General features: G+C 31.7%; 1 protein-coding gene across 1 annotated transcript in view; it reads left to right on the top strand.

Annotated features, from left to right (window-relative positions):
• The window catches only part of RRN3 (RRN3 homolog, RNA polymerase I transcription factor), a 37,205-nt gene that overhangs the window by 7,893 nt on the left and 7,300 nt on the right, over positions 1–22,012 (top strand). The window contains exons 6-16 of the mRNA XM_051962794.1: positions 1,597–1,656; positions 2,486–2,549; positions 3,998–4,067; positions 4,792–4,890; positions 8,788–8,889; positions 9,614–9,752; positions 10,315–10,445; positions 10,561–10,691; positions 11,867–12,051; positions 13,930–14,038; positions 14,588–14,740. Coding sequence (XP_051818754.1) covers positions 1,597–1,656; positions 2,486–2,549; positions 3,998–4,067; positions 4,792–4,890; positions 8,788–8,889; positions 9,614–9,752; positions 10,315–10,445; positions 10,561–10,691; positions 11,867–12,051; positions 13,930–14,038; positions 14,588–14,740 — 1,243 coding nt within the window. The remainder of the gene's footprint in view (positions 1–1,596; positions 1,657–2,485; positions 2,550–3,997; positions 4,068–4,791; positions 4,891–8,787; positions 8,890–9,613; positions 9,753–10,314; positions 10,446–10,560; positions 10,692–11,866; positions 12,052–13,929; positions 14,039–14,587; positions 14,741–22,012) is intronic.

Raw genomic sequence — 22,012 nt, 5'->3', positions numbered from 1 at the left:
TGAGCCCCTTGTATAATCGGTCTCTCTTTGTGTACCTGTTGCTTTATTTATAGATACATGTACATACATATGTAGAGAGTGACAGAATATACTGATTTTTGAGACTGACACATAGATTATATTTTTGTTTTTATATTGATGAACTTCTGTGATAGTCTTTGACCTTAGAATATGAGTTCTGACTTTTTTATATTAGAAAATGTGGTTTGCTTTCTTTAAATTTTCCAAAGTGAATATTTTCAAAAGTAGTAATAGAAATGTGGCAGAAACTTAGTAAAATAGTGAGTGAATATGGGAAAGACATTTATTTGAATCCAAGGAATGTGTTCAAATTAAATAATAGTAAATATGACTAGCTAATTTACATTGAAGCACAAAGCTTCATATGCAATAAAGGTAGTATCCAATTTGTGAAATAGTTGTGTTCCAAAAGTTTGTTTCTAAGTCACTTATTTGAAACAGCCTATTTCCCCTCATAGAAACAATGTTCTGTATTGTAGCTAGATTTCCATGATGAACCACAATAGTTTTAATAGCTTAAATTCTGAGTCCTAGGGTCAGGAGTTGTAGGAAGAATAAGAAACATTTCCCTGCCCCATTTATTCAGTCCACATCTGGGTCTATTTAAAGTTTTGAAATTAGTAAAGTTTGCTGTTTTCCACTTTTTCTGTTCCTTGCTCCATGTATTGTCCCTTCAACCATCACTGTGTCTTTCCTAAGTGCTTCTACTTTGGGAGGGTGAGTTTGCTACCTCAAACTTTTCATGCTTTACTTAACTCTTCTCAATCAGAATTCCCATTCCCTTAGTTTAGATGAGTTTGAGGTTGACTAGATCTAGGAAAGCAATTTTCAAGTCGTATGGAAGAAATGTTTTTGAATAAACTTCCTAGTGATAGGTCTGTGTAAGGGTCTGTGACATTTCATAATTCATAGAAGGATTCACAAGGAGCAAAACAGTATATGTTCAGTTCAGTGTATAGTTATTAAGTACTTAGTTATCGGCAAAACATTTGTGCTTAATCACTAAAAGATACAGAAATAAATAATGGTAAAATTTTTGCTCTCCAAGAAACGTACAATCTCATAATCTTTGTTTGGCACTAGATGAACAGTAAGATGGCCACCAGTGAGGCACTTGGGGCTAATCTGAAACTTGACTCCTCATACACATCGCTACTTTTCCCATCTTCTCCTCATCCTTCTCTTATAAAACTAAATATTGACTTAAAACTTCACTTCTTTTTACCATAATAGCTTTCATATCAAAGTGCCGTGGAGAGAGAGACAGATAAACATTTATGAAATTATTTGTAAATGGAGGTCTTATATGTTGGCAGCTGCTTTATATATTAACTACTTGTATATTGTTATTTATAGCAAATTACAAAGTAGTTTATTCTATTAAAGGTTTTTTGTCTTATATTCTGAGAAAATTTTGACATATTAGTTTAATCAAATATTTGTTACTAGTTTAAAAGCAGCTTTTATAAAATGCTTTTCTCATTTTATTATGCAATATTTGAGCTTGTCCAAGCAACTATACCAAGGCAATAGAAAAAAAATAACATACCATTAAAATTTTTTTTTCCCTAACAGCTCGAGTAATCATTAAGGAAGGAGATATAACTATATCAGATTCAGATGATGAAGATGAGAGTAAGTACTAAAATACATCTAAAGTAAAAAAATAAAACCAAAAAACTTTTAGACTGAATAATGTGAGGTAAACAATGTTAGAGATTCCAAGGTTTGATTTATTCCTGAAAGTAGAGCAGCAAGTTTTGGTGATCTGTTTGATAGGATCTTAGGTTCTGTTTAACTTCCATTTTGAATTAATGAGTAATGAATTTATTTGCAATATTGTGAATAGAAAACTGGTTGTATTCATGAACATATTTCCCTTTTGAAGCAGTTTAGAATAGTTATTTGAATAGATTCTATAGTAGCTTCAAACACATAATTTTATTTATTTTTGCTTGACTTCATCATCTCTGGCTCATTATCTAGTACTAGGACAATAGAAAAAGATTTGTGACTTTCCTGGACCTATGTTTTCTTAACTTTTAAAAAGTGAAAGAATTGGACTGGGATCTTTGAAGGCCCTTCCAGTCTTAACATTTTCGTACTGTGTTTCTATAGTTCTTAGCTGAGTCTTTGTAGTGTTTCTGCTTTCCCCATGTGCTTCTAGTATTTTTGCATTTCTGTTCTCATATATTAAATTGTCAATTATTAGATTATCTTTTGCCCCTTTTTGTGTTCCTCAGCTTAATTGATAAATCCATTCTCTCCTTCCTGTTAATCTTTACCCTTTTTCTTACTACCAGGCAGTGATCTTTCCTTTTAATTTTATAGGCCCAGTTCATTTCTCATCTCTTTATTAGATTGTGCACTCTTTATTTTCTTCTTTGTTATACACATATTAGATGCTTAATAAGTAAATATTTGTCAAGCTAAACAGGTACTATTTTGTTCTCACTTTTTGTAGATCTTCCTGCAAACTTTGATACATGTCATAGAGCCTTACAATTAATAGCAAGATATGTCCCTTCGTGAGTATATTTTTTCCTTTTCTTGTTTTTAAAAATTGTGGCATTTTATTCTTTTTTAAATCTTAGTATACAGTTATATCTAGTGATTAAATCAAAGCATGCTTTTAAACTTATATTTTAAAATTATATTTCAGTGTAAAATAGTGTATTTAGTCAGAATATGTTGTAATTTTGTTTTCACTTTTTTCATTTCACTTAAGTGAAATAAGTGTGAAACACCATATTCAAACTAGTTTTAGTAATAAAAATTGAGAGTTTATGTATATTTGTCAGTTTAAGAAAAGCATCTTTTAGTGTTTTTTAGAAATTATATGAATTTCTACCTCAAATTTCATAATACTCACCTGTTTTATCTTCAGAAATTAACATCCCTATCTAGTAGCATATGTATTAACTATCAAATTAAATGTTTTTATTTTTGATAATTAAAAAATAATGCACTCAAAATTTGCATAAATTTTCTTTTAATATTTCATGTTTAGTGATTCTAGTATTATTACTTATTAACTTGATTTTGACCTGAATTTCAGCTTAATTAAACTCTCTGAGGAAAATAAATATTCTTAAGAGCTAGATTATTTACCTCTTCATTTAACTGATTCCAGAGTTTTGATGTTTTCTATTTTTAAGGCAAGACAGCAAACATTTTTAAGTACTTATGTGCCAGGCACTGTGCTAATTATTGGGGATACAAATATAAATTAAGGAGAAAGCCCCCTGCCTTTGAAGAGCTTACATTTTAATGGAAGAAAAAAACACTTGAAAAAGAGAAGGACAAAGTTGTCTTTGTGAAGTGGGGGGAGGTGTTAAAATCCAGAAATTGGAAAGCAGAGTCTCAGCGTTGGGAGCAAAAATGAAGTTTGATGGGCTTGGGTCCCTCCCCCAAATGAAGGCCCCTATAGGAACTCTCTAAGGGGAAATAAGGAACAGCCTGACAAAGGAACACTTTGATGAGAATGAGAATATTGAAGGGTCCAATGGATGTCTCAGACTAGGCACTGGTATATATTGTAGTATGAGGGTCTGTTGAAGCATAGTGGCAAAGACTAAAAGAGTCACTGGCAGGTTTTTTTATTCTGAATTTCTCAACAAAGTTAAATAGAATATGGATTAAAACTTTCAATGAAAACCTACAATGTGAATTGAGAGCATTTTAATAGTTATAGATAATGTGAATGCTAATTTTGTTTTCTTGCTTTACAGCATTTCCTCTTAAGTCTAGAAAGCTCTTTTTCTGAATGTTACAAAGTTGTTTTTTTTTTTTTTTTTTTTTTTTTTTTGATAAAGCAGTTAAATGGGATGGGGGAAATTTTAAAATTTTGGGATGATATTATATAGTCATCCCTGTGTCCCATGGAATTAAGACTAGAAATTCTAGCTCAGGGAGTTTGAAATTGATGATCATTGAAAAATGTTTTTACTAATCTTGATTGCTTATTTTCTTACAGTACACCATGGTTTCTCATGCCAATACTTGTAGAAAAATTTCCTTTTATTCGAAAATCAGAGAGAATTTTGGTAAGAATCCTTTGGCTGAATATTGTTGTGATATCTTAGCCTGAGGCTCCTACATTCCTTTTTCTAGCATCATCTTAACTAGGAATAAAACTTATAATCTTCATTTTCCTTATTACTCATAAATCACTATATTTCAGATATTTTAGAAGGCTAATGTTTATATCAATAATAATCTTTAAAAATTGCTACACATTGGTATTGTCAGTATACATTAGCAAAAGGAATAACATTTACTAATTGCCTTCTGCTTTGAAAGCACTATCATCGGGGACTAAGGAGGTAACTAGTAGATGTATCTATAAGAAATTCTCTGTCCTCTCAAGGAGCTTAAAATAAACTGGAGGGATAAAATAACAGAGGTCAAAGTTCAGTTAGACTAAATAGATCATAAAAGGTTTTGTTTTCCAGGCAGCAGAATTTGAACATAATTCAGTAGGCAATAGACAGGAAAACAGTTTTATCGTTACCTGGTATTGGTAAATCATAATAAGATTACAAAATGTTTTCCCTAAAACATTAAGGAGATCTGTATAGCAATTAAGTTTTTAGTGGTCTCTTATAAGCTTCATGTGTACTCTTCTACTGTATTTACAATTATGGTTCTTACATCTTCATAGTTCACATATTAAAGTCTAAAAATTAATAGGAATATTGGTTGTTTTATTAGATTGTTGGGAAGTACAGATTTACTCATTTGCGCTTCTTAATGCTTCTATTTTTTTAGGAATGCTATGTCCATAATCTGCTAAGGATTAGTGTGTATTTTCCAACGTTGCGACCTGAAATTTTGGAACTTGTTATTGAAAAGCTACTCAAGATGGATGTAAGTGGTGGTTTTTCCCCCCCATGTTTAAATATTTTATTTTCCCCAGTTATACGTAAAACAATTTTTTTACATTTGAGTTTCAGATTTTCTTTCTCTTTTTCTCTCTATCCCCACTCCTATTGAAAAGGTACATGTGAGGTTATGCAGAACATTTCTATAGAAGTCATATTGCAAAAGAAAACAGATTATCTTTCCCCCTCCCACCCCAAAAAACACCCTCAAGAAAAATAAAGTTAAAAAAAAAAAAAAAGATATGCTTCAATATGTATTCAGACACAGTTTTTATTCCGGATATGGATGGTATTTTTCATCCTAAGTCCTTCAAAGTAGTCTTAAATCATTGCATTGCTGAAAAAAGTAAAGTGATTCACAGCTGATCATTCCATAATATTGTTATTACTTTGTACAGCATATGTTTAATTTTGCATGAATTCATGGAGGACTTTTCGGGTTTTTCTGAGAGTATCCTGCTCATTGTTTCTTTTAGAATAATAGCATTTCATCATAATCATATGTCACAGTTTACTCAGCCATTCCCCAATTAATGGACATCCCCTCAATTTTCAATTCCTTTTTCTGAGAAAAAAGCAAGCTATAAACATCTTTGCAATAGCAAAGCAATAGGTCCTTTTCCTTTTAATATCTTTTGGGATATATGGCCACTTGTGTTATGTATTATGAGGTCAAAGAGTATACATGATCCCATAACCCTTTGGGCATAAATCATATCTTTTGATCACTTATCAATTGGAAGATGGCTCTTTATTTATTTTTTTAAAATAAATTTGACTCTTATTTCCTTTACATTTGAGAAATGAGACCTTCATCAAGGAAACTTCAAAATTTTTTTCCCCAATTACTGTTGCTAACAGTATTTACTGCTCATTTATTCTCTCCTTTCCTTTCACAGTGGATGTAACTATTGGACAATCTATTGTTAAAATTAGTTGCTAGCAGTCATATTTTTCAATGTAGTTTAATAATACTCCTTGTTGGAAGCAGAGAGTTGATTAAATCACCTCTAAATATTTGCCCAGCCATGAACATTTCAATGCTTAATACAATGCCATGTGCAAAGTGCTGCAAAAGTTGTATTCTAATGTTGTACTTTGAGGCGAAAAAGAGTTTGGTTTCTTGAAGAACATTACAACATTTGTAAGTTTTAGTAGGTCTTGCCAAGCTACAAGGGCTTCAGATAAAGGCTAAATTTTTTTTGGTCCAAAGAAAGCTCAGTTAAGTTGAAGACACATTAACTGGCTCTGCCCTCTTGACAAATTAAACCTCTTTCTTGCCTCAGCCAGTTCTCTAAGATATTAAATAATTGCAAATCTACTTTGGTAGAAAACTTATTACTGGGAGTCTTTATATTATTAAGTAATGTGAAAAAGGTTAGTGACAACCATGAAAAATTCAAGAGAAATGTAAAAAGGTTGGTATGAGTACATGTAGAGTGAAAAACATGGCACCACATTTATTATGCTGCATAATCAAAAAAGGGAAAAGCCAAAGGAAAAAAAATGAGAAAGGAAAAAAAGCAAGAAACAACAAAAAAGGTGAAAACACTATGTTCTGATTCACATTCAGTCCCCATAGTCCTCTCTGGTTGCAGATGACTCCATCACAAGTCTATTGGAATTGTCTTGAATCACCTTATTGTTGAAGAGCCAAGTCCATCACAGTTGATCAATACATAGTCTTGTTTCTATGTACAATGTTCTCTTGGTTCCACTCACTTTACTTAGCATCCATTCATATAAGATTCTCCAGACCTTCCTGAAATCATCCTGCTGATCGTTTCTTATAGAACAATTGTTATATAATTTTTGTGTAATTTACCATTATATTCATATACCATAACTTATTCAGTCATTCCCCAATTGATGGGCTTAGTTTCCAGTTTCTTTGAGATACAACCCAGTAGAGACCCTACTGGATCAGAGGGTATGCAGAATTTGATAGCTCTTTGGGCATAGTTCCAAATTGCTCTCAGAATGGTAGAATCAGTTCACAATTCTACCAACAATGAATTAATGTCCTGAGTTTTTCCATGTTCCCGCCAACATTTAACATTAGATTTTCCTGTCATCTTAGCCAGTCTGAGAGGTTGTATAGTGGTATCTGTAATCAATAGTGATTTAGAGCATATTTTCATATGACTAGAAATGGCTTTAATTTGTTTGTCTGAAAATTGTCTGTTCATTTCTTCTGACCATTTTTCAATTGGAGAATAGCTTGTATTCTTATAAATTTGAATCACTTCTCTCTATATCTTAGAAATGTGAGGCCTTTGTTAGAGTCCTTGAATGTAAAATTCCCCCCCCCCCTTTCCCTTTTTCTGCTTTCTTTCTAATCATGGCTGCATTGATTTTGATTGTATAAAACCTTTTTAATTTAATATAACCAAAATTATTCATTTGCATTTCACGATGTTCTCTAGTTCTTCTTTAGCCATAAATTCCTTCTTTCTCCACAGATCTGAGAGATCTGTTCTCCTAAAGATCTCTTGTTCTCCTAATTTGCTTATATAGTGGTACTATTGACAGTAAAGGAGAGCTCACAAGAGGAGAGGATTTGGAGGAAAGATAATGAATTTGGTTTTAGACATATTGCATTTAAGATGTCTGTGGCATGTTCTAGCTATTAATATCTATTGAACAGTTGGCTATAGGAGACTGGAAATGATGGAGAGAGATGTGAGAGCTGGACAAGTAGATCTGAGAATCATGCATAGAGGTAATAATTGAATTCATGGCAGCTGATAAGATCACCAAGTGAAATTATAGACGGATCTGAGAAGAGAGCCCAGGATAAAGCCTTGTGTTAGAGGAATAACCATGGTTAGCAGACTTGGATGAAGTTCCAGCAATGAAGACTGAGAAAGAACAGTCAGATATAGAAAAACTAATAGGAAATAGTGTTTTAAATGAATATCAGGGAGAAAAGGATGATTGATATGTTAAAGACTCCAGAAAGGTAAAGAAGAATGAGGATTGAGAAAAGACCATTAATAAGACTGGCAGTTAAAAGATTATTGGTTACTTTAGAGTGAGGAGTTTTGATCGAACAATGAGGTCAGAAACTAGATTATCTAGAGTTAAGAATAATGGAAAAGTAAATGGAAGCATCTCTTATAAATAGCCTTCTTAGGAAGTTTAGCCACAAGGAGACAAAAGATAAGGGGAAATATTTACATAGCTTTTGGACATGGATGGATCAGGATTGGGAAATACCCAATAGAAAAAAGTGAGGTTAAAGATAAAAACTAGGGGGCAATCTCTTGGAAAAGATAGGCCAGTGTTGTGCTGAGCTACTTGTTGATTAGCTATTAATTTTTGTGTTTCCTGATTATATCTTGTTTTTACTATTCAGGATTCACTTTTTTTTTTCTGCATTTTTTAAAGGTAGTTTTTGAGGAAAACTTGCACAGATGGTAAGATATATATTTATTGAAATGAAATGTATAAGAAGTATAATACTAGTTTTGATATATAAGTATATGGCCATATTGGGAGTCCTTTCTAATAATAGCTTTAAAAATTCAAATATAATTTTAATTTCAGCATTTGACTTTTTAATTATCATAATCTTAAAAGTTAGCTTCATTCTGTCACAATTGAGTAACCATAAATATAGAATGTTTATAGAAATATTTGTGATAGGGCATAGTATTCAGGTGATAGAAATGGCTATTGATATTTCTCCACTTTTCCATCAAACTATATTGATAGCTTACACTGACCCAGATCACTATCGAGATTTGGAATGTATATATAATGTGAATGCTATAAAGTATGCTAAAATGAGTACTTAAGTAAGTTTAGAAGTAGCTCTTGTGTTGAAATATAACTTTTAGAAAGTTTTACATACTTTATTTTTCCTTCATTTGTTATGAAGGTGAGTGCGTCACGACAAGATGTTGAAGATGCAGAGGATGCAGAGGAAGTGGCTATTCAAACTAATAATGGGACGGATACAGTTGAAAGGTTATTTAATATGGTCAGTCAGTATTACTAAAATGAAGCTTAAAATATAAGCTGTCAGATGAGAATATTTGTATTGATTCTCTCATGGTGTTGATGGAAAAAACTAATAAAAAAACTAAATGAGGAAGAATTCCTCATTATATAAAAATATATATCTCACCAGATGACAGCTATTATTACCTATTAATAGATCAAATAAGTTTTTCTTTAAATTTTAGTGCAAAGTCTTTTTCTTTTACTTTAACTATCTGCACCAGTTTAGGAGAAGATTTTGTTCTAGAACCAGTAACAATGTATGATGGATAAAGTGGAAAGCACAAAAATTGCTTTTTACTATTGTTTCAAATTATTTAGAACATATATAATTCCTTAACTGTGAATATTTTTATCCATGTTAGTTGTAATCTCTTCCATATCTTAATTGCCATGAAGTATTCTATCTAAAATATTTTTCATCTGGTGGTCAACTTTCTGTTGAAGAAACTCTCAGAACCTAATTACCTTAAATGATGGTTTTTGCTGGGCTTGTGTTCAGTTTTTTCAGCTTGAACTAACTGTTGGGGCTCACATTTTACTGGAATAACTTTTGAGAACCCAAGGTCATCTCTTACAGTCATAAGGCATTAGAGTAAGCTTTTAGTAGAGATTACCTTATCTTATACTGTATTTAATTTAGCATAGATTTTTTTTTTCTTTCTTGATTTTTGTGGAAAACTTAATTGCTTTCCATTTAACAGGATGAAGACGAAGAGACTAAAGATGAAAGAAAAGATAATTTTGGAAAGAGTGATCGAATGGCACATCCAACAGCTGAGCGTTTAGATATTCTTTTGTCCTTACTTTTTTCCTACATAAAAGATATCTGCTATAAAAATGGTAATAAGAAAAGATATTATATATGGATAGAAGTTGTCATTTTTATTCAAAGATTTGAGTTATTTTTTCATGATAATGTAATAGCCTTGACTTAGTGCCTTAGCTATGGTGAATTTATCATGGAAAACACTAATTTATAAACATTACCTACGTCTGTGATCACTATTATGTGATTTGAATCACACACAAATTGTATGAGAGTAAGCGATGAAATAGAAACTGTACTGTTAATACTGTATTTTTGTCAAAGGGCTTTTTTTGGCATTTCTTTACATAATTACATAATTATGATTGTTTTTAGTGTGATTGATTAATGTTATTGAAACATAGTTCTTTTTATGAATATTATCTTTTAAATAGAATAAATGCTGATAGGTGAAAATAAAGTTGCATTATTATAAACATGACTGACTTACAGGTAATCTTACTGGTTGTAATCCAGTTGATAAGGATGTGTTTCTTAATATTGACAGTCATGAACTTTGCTTTTTTTTACAATTTTTCTTAATTTTTTTTCCTTTTAATTATCATTTGAAGCTAAAATGTGACATTTACTTTGTAGGTGAGATTGATGTCAACAAAACAAAGGATTTGTATCGAGATTTATTAAGGATCTTTGACAAGCTGGTGTTGCCAACCCATGCCTCCTGTCACATACAGTTTTTTATGTTTTACCTCTGTAGCTTTAAATTGGTAAGTAGAAATAATATTTAAAAATATTTTTTTCTTTCTAACAGATAAATTTACCGAAAATTTTCAAACCTCCCTCTTGGTGATAGTAACTTAGATAAACATACTTTTTTCATAGGGATTTGCAGAAGCATTTTTGGAACATCTTTGGAAAAAATTGCAGAATCCAAATAATCCTGCCATCCTCAGGCAAGCTGCTGGAAATTATATTGGTAGCCTCTTGGCAAGAGCTAAATTTGTTCCTATCATGTAAGTAATTTTATGCATACATTTTAATATGCTTTTTAAAGACCAGATTACTGATCCATAGGTTTGAGAATTGTCTGTATACTGGGAGTTGTATGTATACTGCTAATAATTTAACTCATGTACTCTAATGAAATCATTAAGAGAGAGGGCTTTGGACAAAGAAGAACTAAGAGCCAAGGAGAGAGCCTGGGAAGTCTTGTGATATGGAGTAGGATATGGATGATGATGATGATGATGATATAGGAAAGAGACTTGAGAAGTAGCCCAGCTAATAGAAGAAAGAGCAGTGCCCTGAGTGCTAAGAAAGGAGAAATTGCTCCAAGAAGGACCAGATCAGGAGGTATAGAGAAGTCAGGATGAGACAAGAAAAGGACTGGTAACCTTGGAAAAAGGAGCTCTTTCTGACCTAACTCAAGTTGTCAGAAGCCAGATAACTTGGGATTCAGAATTATGACCCAGGTGTGGACTAAGAATGTATAATTGAATTATAAAAGGAAAAGAGGCTGAGGTAGAATTTTGCAAAGCCACAAGACAGAGAAATATATCATTTAATTAGGGTTCCCTCCCTCAAAATCCTGTGACGATATAGAATGGTATTAATTATCTCTTGAATACTATAAAGACAAGCCTAATGTTTTGGTCTATAAATTCTTGGGGATTAGAGCCTCAGTCAGACTGAACTTGTATCTGGGTCAGTTCCTTTGCTTCATCCAGCTTGATGCTCAGCTCTTCATTGGATTGGAATCTAATGCTCTGTTCCTCATGCAAGAGAATTGGGGGATGAGTATTTGTGATTATGGAGGGCTAGAGCATTGTTGCTTTTCTCATTTGGGTTGGTGACAGAGGACTAAAACATGGTCTCTGACTACAACAGGGAAGAGTGGATTTCCTAGGAGGAAGCCTCTAGACCTAGTTTTAGGAACAAACTGAGGCAAGGTGATGACCTACTCTCAGGGGAGGAATAGTCAGCTCATTTGCTGGGATAGCAACACTTAAAGACTATTGCTTTTCTGGTTCTTCTGTGTCCATGGGTAGGAATTGAAACCTCCTAACTTTTTTCATGTTTAGTGTTAACAGATAATTACGAAGTGTCTGGTATTGGTCTTATCTTTTAGAGTTAATCATTTTATAAGACAAATAAAATTTGCTTATTAAATTGAATTTTTTTTCTCTAGTACTGTAAAAACATGCCTAGACCTTTTAGTTCACTGGCTGCATATCTACCTTGACAACCAAGATGCAGGAACAAAAGCTTTCTGTGATGTTGCTCTTCATGGACCATTTTATTCAGCATGTCAGGCTGTGTTTTACACTTTTGTTTTTCGACATAAGCAGCTTTTAGATGGAAACTTACGGAAAGGTAAGTGTATTTGGGCACACTAGAATTTACATTGGTTGGCTTGCATTTGCTGTCCCTTGTGTTTCTCTTGTCATTTGAAACTTGCTATTAATTCCTCAGCAGTCTAGCCAGATTTTATCTTCAAATACAATTGGAAAGTTAATAATTTACAATATTGTTTTTGTTTTAGCGACTTGTATAATTGTTTCTAGCTTAAATAATCTAGAAGAATCTTATTAACTATATAATTGAAAACAATTTCTAGTGTAATTAAATTTAATAAACATAATCTCATTATGTTTATACATGTCTCAGATTACACTAATTTTGAAGGCTGTTTTCCTATAACTAGGAGAAAAAAATAATTTTATGTGTGTATGGAGGGCAAAGCTTTTTAGATGATTACTAGCAATATGAGTGCTTCTTTTCCTATGTAGCTGATAAAATAAAGGTGTGTATTCTGTCCTGAAACATTCTCTTTATTTACCTTTCATTACATTGGAATACATATCATATAATGTATCTGGATAGATGTCTAAAGAGAGTCTGCCTTTTAAAAGAAGTGTGCAGCTTAGCAGCTAAATTAGAAGGGATTCTAAGATCTTTGACCATGCTAATTGTTAAAAAAAAACAAGTTTGATAAAACATTTTATTCATATAGTGAAAATGCTAGTGATTACAAATAATTAACATTTTATATAATACCTACTGTATGACAGGCATTGAGCTAAACATTTACAAATATTTGATCCGCACAGCAAACCAGAGGCACTATTGTTATTCCCATTTTACAGTTGAGGAAATTGAAACAAACTGGTGAAATCATTTGCCCAAGTTCACACTTTTTTATTTTTAAAACACTAATATTTCCCAATATGTTTTTCCCTTTCCAAAGATCATTTTTGTAGTAAAGAATAAAATATAGAAGGAAAAACATCAGCAAAACTAACCCTAAATTGAATAATACTTGGGAAAAAATTGACAATATAATTCATTGTTTTATATCTATGGAAATATTCACCTCACTCTTGACACACACTCCTGTCTTTGGAGTTAGGAAAGGCATTCCCAGGAATGTATTCTATTGGTTTTGTTTTGGTTTTGTTTTGTTTTTTTTATTTTTGTTTTTCAGATACATATAAAGAGAGTTTTCAACATTCATTTTTGTAAAACTTTGTGTTCCAAATTTTTCTTCCTCCCTCTCTTACGTTCCCTCTCCCCAGGAAAGCAAGTAGCTTAAATATGTGCAATCTTTTTAAACATATTTCCATATTTGTCATGTTGTGCAAGAAAAATCAGACCAAGACAGAAAAGGAAAAAAAGTCCTATTACATTTATTTAGTATTTTGACATACAATATCTCATTTGATAATGAAATTGTAATATAACTAATAATATGGCAAGCACAATTAGTATTATTTTGTGGGCAGCTATAATAAAAAATGTATAGAATGTAAAGTCTCGTGTCAGGAATTTCTAGCTTAATTAAAATTCTCAAAACTTGTCTATTTTATGTGTGAAAAATCATTTTGAGAATTTGACAAAGAACTTAAAATTTTTTTCATGCTGTCACCTAAACTTGAGGAATTTCTAGGCTTTTAATGACATAGATATCTTCTATATGCTTATTCAGTATATCTGGAATTGAAAGGGACCTTAGAAGTTCTCTGGTTCAAACATTCTTTTACAGATGGGGCAAGTGAGGCCTAGAGAGTTTGAATGATTCATGTTTTCTTCCTATCCTCTAAATCCAGATCTTTTTATATTATACATTTTTGTGTGCCCGCACTTGGCATTTAAATTTTAGTCATCAGAAATAAAATTATCATTTATTTCTAGCTTTGAATTTTATATATGTTTTTAAGTAATTAACTGTATTTGTTTGTTTTTTAAATAAAGGCTTGGCTTATCTGCAGAGTTTAAATTTTGAGCGCATAGTTATGTCTCAGCTAAATCCTTTGAAGATTTGCCTTCCTTCTGTAGTTAACCTATTTGCTGCCATTACAAGGTAAGTCTTTCGGGCATGATTTTTAAAATTGGAGGATAAGTGTAATTTTCATTTTAGATCAATTCACCAATTTATTGTCTACTGTGTTCAGAGTATGGAAGTTACAAAGACTGAAATGAAACAGTTCGGGCATTCAAGGGAATCTACTTTCTGTTGAGGATACATTGTGTGCACAAATAAACATAAAATCATTCAGAAAAAGAGCTCTAATAACTGGGTGAATTAAGAAAGGAGATGTCAGCTGAGCTAAGTTTTGAAGAAAGCCAGGGTCTCCAAGAGGAGGAAGGGAGAAAGTTATAGACATAAAGGACAAAAAACTCAGAAAAGAGGGTTGAATTTCTTAATAAGAGACCAAGCATTTTAAACAAGTAAAAAAGAACTTTTATATTTATGCTTGTTTTGAAATGAATTTTTTTGTATTGTATATTTTAGTATGTTGTAGCATTATGTAGTAAGCAGAATTCAGTTTCCTATTGCCTTTTGAATTCTGAAGATCTAGATGGAGTTACTCCATTATGCTAATAAGTGTATTTGTTTGATTTTCTGAAGGAAATACCAATTAGTGTTTTGTTACACTATTATTGAGAGGAATAACCGACAAATGCTGCCAGTTCTTAGAAATACAGCAGGAGGTGGCTCAGTACAGACCTGCACCAATCCACTGGACACATTCTTCCCTTTTGATCCATGTGTTCTCAAGAGGTAAGCTCTTGTTTTAAAATTTGCAGTTTTAAGGGCAGCTAGGTGGTACAAGGGATAGAGCACCAGCCCTGAAGTCAGGAGGACCTGAGTTCAAATCTGGCTTCAGACACTTAACACCTCTTAGCTGTGTGACCCTGGGTAAGTCACTTAACTCCAGTTGTCTCACAAAGAAAAAAAATTTGAAGTGGTATAAATGCTTATTAGACAAAGTTTGTGTTTTTAAAAATATTTAATGACCTTGAATACAGAAAGTGTGGGTGTTGATGTGAATTAGGAATTTATATTTAACCTTCAGTATTTATAACGTGCTTTCTTAATAACTTTTGAGGTAGAAAGTGGATTTTTTGGATTTTTTTTTTGTTGTTGTTAGTAAGGGAACCTTTAACTAGTTAATGTCAAATCTCAAACTTAAATACCTAATAAGCCTTCTGAATGCTTGTTCTTTTTGTCTTGTGTCTCCTATATCTCACTCAGAACTTTTGCACATAGTAGGCATTTAATATAGGTTTAATTTTAATTTCTTAGATTGTGTTTGTTTTTTTTTCTGGATAGAAGTTCTAAAGAAACTTTGAAATAAATTCCTTAAAGCTATTGAACTGGCTCTCTCTGCTTTAAAAAAAATCATTATATTCTTAAATAGTACTTTTAAGACTCATTCCCCTAAGGAAAGGGGGAGGCTAATAGAAGGGAGAAAAGAAGTGGAAGGGGAGAGTCTGTAAAAGGGGGGAGCTGTTTGAGGGAGGGGGTGGTTAGAAGCAAAATATTAGGGAGGAGGGAAAGGGGGAACTAGGGGACAACAAGATGGCAGGAAATACAAATTAGTAATTTTAACTGGAAATGTGAATGGGATGAACGCTCCCATAAAACAGAAGCTGATAGCAGATTGGATTAAAAGCCAGAATGCTACAATTTGTCGTTTAGAAGAAACACATTTAAAGCAGAGTGCTACATTCAGAGTAAAGATAAAAGGCTGGAGCAGAATCTATTATGCTTCATCTGAAGTTAAAAAAACAAAAGCAGAGGTAGCAATTCTGATATCAGATCAATCAAAAGCAAAAATAGGTCTAATTAAAAGAGATAAGGAAGGAAACTACATCATACTAAAAGGTGCCATAGATAGTGAAGTAATATCAGTATTAAACATTTTTGCACCAAGTGGTTATAGCATCTAAATTCTTAGAGAAGTTAAAAAGAGCTGAAAAAAGAATTAGCAAAACTATAATAATTGAGCATTTCAACCTTGCTATCTCAGAACTAGATAAATCAAACTGCAGAATAAATAAGAAAGAAGTTAAGGAGGTAAATAGAATTCTAGAAAAGTTAGATATGATAGATCTTTGGAGAAAATTGAATGGAGACAGAAAGGAATATAGTTTTTTTTTTTTCCTGCAGTACATGGAACCTATGCAAAAATTGACCCCATATTAGTACATGAAAACCTCAAAATCAAATGCAGAAAGGCAGAAATAGTAAATGCATTTTTTTCAGATCATGATACAATAAAAATTATATGCAACAACAAAATTCCAGGGGAAAATATACCAAAAATTAATTGGAAACTAAATTAATCCTAAAGAATGAGTGGGTGAAGCAAGTCATAGACACAATAGATAATTTCATCAAAGAAAATGATAATAATGAGACAACATACCAGAATTTATGGGATGCAGCCAAAGCAGTTCTTAGGGGAAGTTTTATATCTCTAGATGCTTACTAGCATAAAATAAAGAGAAAATCATTGAATTAGGCTTGCAACTAAAAAAGAACAAATTAAAAACCCCCAATTAAATATCAAATTTGAAATTCTGAAAATAAAATGGTAGATTAATAAAATTGAAAGTAAGAAAACTATTGAATTAATAAATAAAGTAAGAGTTGGTTTTATGAAAAAAACAACAAAATAGATAAACCTTTAGTTAATTTGATTAGAAAAAGGAAAGAAAAAACAAATTGTTACTATCAAAAATGAAAAAAGAAAACTTTTCACCAATGAAGAGAAAATTGGAGCAATAATTAGGAGCTATTTTGCCCAATTATATGCCAATAAATATGATAATCTAAATGAAATGGACGAGTACTTACAAAAATATAGATTGCCCAGATTAACAGAGAAGGAAGTAAATTACTTAAATAGTCCCATTTTAGAAAAAGAAATAGAACTATTAATCAACTCCCTAAGATTCATTTCCCTACTTTGACCAGGTCTTATCTTTAACAAATTTTGACCATTGGCTTTTGGATATTTACTTGCTCTGCAGCTTATTATTTCTCATTAGAGCTGACTCAAGAGGATTGGGATATGAGGGTTCCTGCTGCCACTGTTAGAAGACTTCCCAATCTAGATAGTTACTGAATTATATATGACCTGTTGGTAGTTTTCTGTGAGCCCCCTTATAGATAGAAAAGGATCAGTCTTGTGTAAGGAGTGCATTCTTAAGGAAGGTAAGTAAGTAAGGAACATTAAGGAATGTAAGTTCTTGCATTGGTTATTAACTGAACTACATGTGGTATAGCTCTTTTTTCCTTATTTAGTAATTACTACTCTGGATCTGGATGCAAGCAACCTGCCACTAAGAGTTTGAACTATTTCATTTGTTGAGCCATATGATCTTGCTTAACTTCACTATCCTCATTAAATAGAGAAAATGGCTGCAGGATTGTTTTAAAGATTAAATGATATAATACATCTGGAAGCATGTTGGAAATTTTACATGTACTAATTATATTTTCCTCAGTTAGCTGATATTTCCTTTTTCTATTTGTAGTACTGTAGGAAAATTCACATTTTGCTTTTAAAATGGTATTATTTATAGTACCTTCCTGTGAAGCACTTGATAGTTGTCCAAAAGTAATTAACAAGGTTTTTCTACCTTAAATCTGTTTTTCCCCTTAATAAGAACCTAATTTAAGATTTATAGTTTTCCAAGATATTGAAAGAATCCCAAGGGAGATAGCTGTTTTTTCTTTAAATCCTATTCATTCTTTTAGACACCTCTTTTGTTTGTTTGTTACTGTGACAAACATAGTTCAGATATTCTGATTCTAATAAGCCACCCATCAAGTCTGCATTAACTTCCTTTTTAATATATGAAAACCAGCATATATTACCTACTGGCTCCTTCTTGCTATCTGATCTAGGAAAATTATTGGTTTTTTGGCTCCCAAACCTTAGATGAATGAATTTCTATTAATGTCATTTATAAGAAACTCTTGTATAAAGTATATACATATATATGCATATACGCATACATTTCTCCCCAACATATCTAAATAAATAATGGCAGGATAAAAAAGTATAACACAGAATTCTGCTCTTTAATGTATCTTATATTTAGGTCCAAAATATTGAAAAGTTTAACTTGAAACTGAGAAGCATTTTTAAATGAAAGGATTGCATAGTTCTTTAACTAAATACTCAAAATACTTAATTTGATCTTGAAAGTTTGGGATCTCTTATCAATTTTCATGTCTAGCTTTTGTTTTTCTATTATCTAAATTTCTCCTACTATCCTAGGAAGCCCAGTTTATATAACAAATAAGGGGGGGGGGGGGAAGGAAGCAGAATCTTATCAAATACATCTTTTATAGCTATTTGGGCATGGTTCTAAATTGTTCTCAAGAATGGTTGGATAAATTCTCAATTCCACCAGTAATATATTAGTGTCAGTTTTCCCACTTCCCTTTTACATTTATCTTTATCATTTCCTGTCACCTTAGCTAATCTGATAATTATGAGGTGATAAATACCTCAGAGCTGTTTTAATTTGCATTTCTCTAATCAATAGTGATTTAGAGCATTTTTTCATGACAATAGATGGTTTTAAGTTCTTAAACTGAAAAATTACCTGTTCATATCCTTTAGCCATTTATCAGTTGGGGAATAACTTGTATTCTTATAAATTTGACTCATTTTCTATATATTTTAGACATGGAGCCTTTGTCAGAAACATTGCCTAAAAATTTCTTCCCAGTTTTCTGCTTTCCTAATAATCTTGGCAGCATTGGTTTTGTTTGTGCAAAAAAAATTTTTTTATCACTCTTTATGTCTAAATCATAAACCCATTTCAATCTTATCTTGGTATAGGATATGCAATTTGGTCTATACCTCGTTTGTTCTTATCTCAGAAGCTGCAGTCTTTGAGTTTCTCAAACAAGTAGATTACTAAAGTCATTGACTATTGTGTTTTGTGTACCTAATCTATTCCACTCTTTCTCTTTTTACCCCCTCTACTCTATTTCTTTAACCAGTATCAAATATTTTCTGATCTTTATAATATATATTTTTAGGTCCATTATGGCTAGGCCACATTTTTCCCCCCATTAATTTCCTTGATATTCTTAACATTTTCTCATATTTTCTAGCTTTATAAAATAATTTTTTGGCAGTTTGATTGGTATGGTACTAAATAAGTAGACTAATTTAGGCAGAATTGTCATTTTTATTGTATTACCTTGGTCTGCTCATGAGCAGTTGATATTTTTCTAATTGTTTAGATCTGACTTTAGTTGTGTGAAAAAGTGTTTTGTAATTGTGTTCATTTAGTTCCTGGGTTTTGTCTTGGCAGGTAGACTACCAAATATTTTATATTGTTTACAGTTATTTTAAATGGAATTTCTCTTTCTATCTCTTGTTGCTGGGCTTTGTTAGTAACAAAAAGAAATGCCAATATTTCATAAGGGTTTATTCTGCAACTTTGCTAATGTTGTTTATTGTGTCAAGTAGTTTTCAGTTGATTCTCTAGGATTCACTAAATGAATTCACATCTTCAAAGAGTGATAGTTTCGTTTCCTAATTGCCTACTCTAATTCTTTCAATTTATTTTTCTTATAGCTAAAGCCAACATTTTCAGTACACTCTTGAATAATAGTGGGCATCCTTACTTCATCCCTAACTTTATGGAGAAATCCTCTAGCTTATCTACATTACATAAAATGCTTGCTGATGGTTTTATATAGATGCTGCTTATCATTTTAAGGAAAACTCCATTTATTTCTATGCTTGCTAGAATTTTTAATAGAAATGGGTACTATATTTTGTCAAAAGCTTTTTCTGCATCTATTGAGATAATTATATGATTTCTGTTAGTTTTGTTATTGACATAGTCAATTATGCCAATCAGTACCATATTTGTGTTTTAAAAGCAATTTGGCAGGACTCTTTCCTTGCCTGTTTTTCCACATAGTTTATATAGTATTGGAATTAATTGTCCTTTAAATATTTAATAAAATTCACTTGTAAATGCATCTGATCCTGGAGATTTTTTCTTAGGGAGTTCATTGATGGCTTGTTTAATTTCTTCTCCTAAAATGGAACTATTTAGGTATTTTATTTCCTCTTTGTTAATCTGAGCAGTCTTTATTTTTGTAAATAATCATCCATTTCACTTGTGTGGTCAGATTTATTGGCACATAATTGGGCAAAAAAACCTCCTAATAATTGCTTTAATTTTCTCTTCATTGGTGCCCAGTTCAGCTTTTTTTTTTTTTTTTTTTTTTTTAAGAAATATTTCAGATTATTTAGATTAAGTATCCAAACAATGAAACTTTCAATCTATCACCCAGTCTCTAAATTCAGCTTTTTCATTTTTGATACTGGTAATTTGATTTTCTTCTCTCATTCTAATCAAATTAACCAAAGGTTTATCTTTTTTGTTGTTTTTCTCATAAAACCAATTCTTGGTTTTACTAATTAGTTGAACAGTTTTCTTACTTTCAGTTTTATTAATCTATTGATTTGCAGAATTTCTAATTATTTAATTGGGTTTTTTAATTTGTTCTTTTCCTAGCTTTTTTAGTTACATGCTCAACTCATTGATCTCTTTTCTCTATTTTTTTCATGAAATCATTTAGAGATATAAAATGGTTCCTAAGAACTGCTTTGGTTGTATTCCATAAGTTTTGGTATGTTATCAAATAATAATTTGATTCTCATTTATTCTCTTTGATGAAATTATTGATTATTTCTATGCTTTATTGTTTGATCCACTCATTCTTTAAGATTAGAGTGTTTAATTTCCAATTAGTTTGTAGTCTCTTTCCATGGCCCTTTATTGGATATAATTTTTATTACATCCTAATCTCCAAAGAATTCATTTAATATTGTCTTTCTGCATTTGAATGTGAGAGTTTTTTAATTAACACTTTATTTTCAAAATATATGCATGGATTTTCTTTCTTTCTTTTTTTTAACAAACTATTCCATAGAGCTATAACTTTTCTTTTTTAAATTAATTTATGTATTTTTAATTATAACTTTTTATTGACAGAACCCATGCCTGGGTAATTTTTTACAACATTATCCCTTGCACTCACTTCTGGTTTGACTTTTCCCCTCCCTCCCTCTATCCCCTTCTCTAGATGGCAAGCAGTCCTATATATGTTAAACATGTCCCAGTATATCCTAGGTACAATATATGTGTGCGCAGAATCGAAGAGTTCTCTTGTTGCACAGGAGAATTGGATTCAGAAGATAAAAATAACCTGGGAAGAAAAACAAAATGCATGGATTTTCAATATTCACCTTTGAAAAACCTTGTTTTCCAAATTTTTTCCCTCCCTTAGACAGCAAGTAATCCAACATATGTTAAATATGTGCAATTTTTCTTTTTATGGGAGCCAACTGCTAGTGGCTGCTTGGATCTTATTTTGACTAGCAGAATAGATCCTTCATGTGAGAGGTTGATAATGATACAAGGAGACTGAGAGGCACTTTTCTTTTCTGACCCCTCTCTTACCTCCAATTTATTTCATTCCCAATTCTATAACATCTGTATCAGTAAAGGCTGATTTGCAATTCCTTCAAATATGCTATACAGGGGCTTTTGGAGAATGGACCTATCTCTTTACACTTGGGTGTGTTCCTTAACAGGGAATTGTTTTTTGTTTGTTGTAACTAACATTTTTTGTTTTATGGGAACAAGATCATTTTTCCCCCAACAGCATGGTCAGTAAGTTTGTCCAATATTGTGAAGCAGCTATTATCTGAGTCCACATGCTAAGGAATGTAAACAGCACTATCAAAGTCTTTTCTGTCCTATTCCTCTGGATGGTTTCCCAGGATGAGATGCTATAGCACTTGTTGAATCTTGTAAGATGTAATTTGCTCTAATATAATAGTGTATCACAGAGGCAAACTTTCTGACAAATGGAGAAGAGGATTATAATTAGAGTAGGCCTTTTTTCCTAAGTCCATCAATCTCTTGGCTCAGCTCTTTGATGTATTGGCCTATTTTAATTACCCCAACTGAAAAAGTCTTAATGGGTCTTTTCTCC

This window comes from Antechinus flavipes, chromosome 1 (genome assembly GCF_016432865.1).
Source record: "Antechinus flavipes isolate AdamAnt ecotype Samford, QLD, Australia chromosome 1, AdamAnt_v2, whole genome shotgun sequence".
Lineage (NCBI taxonomy): Eukaryota > Metazoa > Chordata > Mammalia > Dasyuromorphia > Dasyuridae > Antechinus > Antechinus flavipes.
The sequence above is the reverse complement of the archived record's forward strand: the minus strand, read 5'-3'. Positions and strand labels throughout refer to the sequence as shown.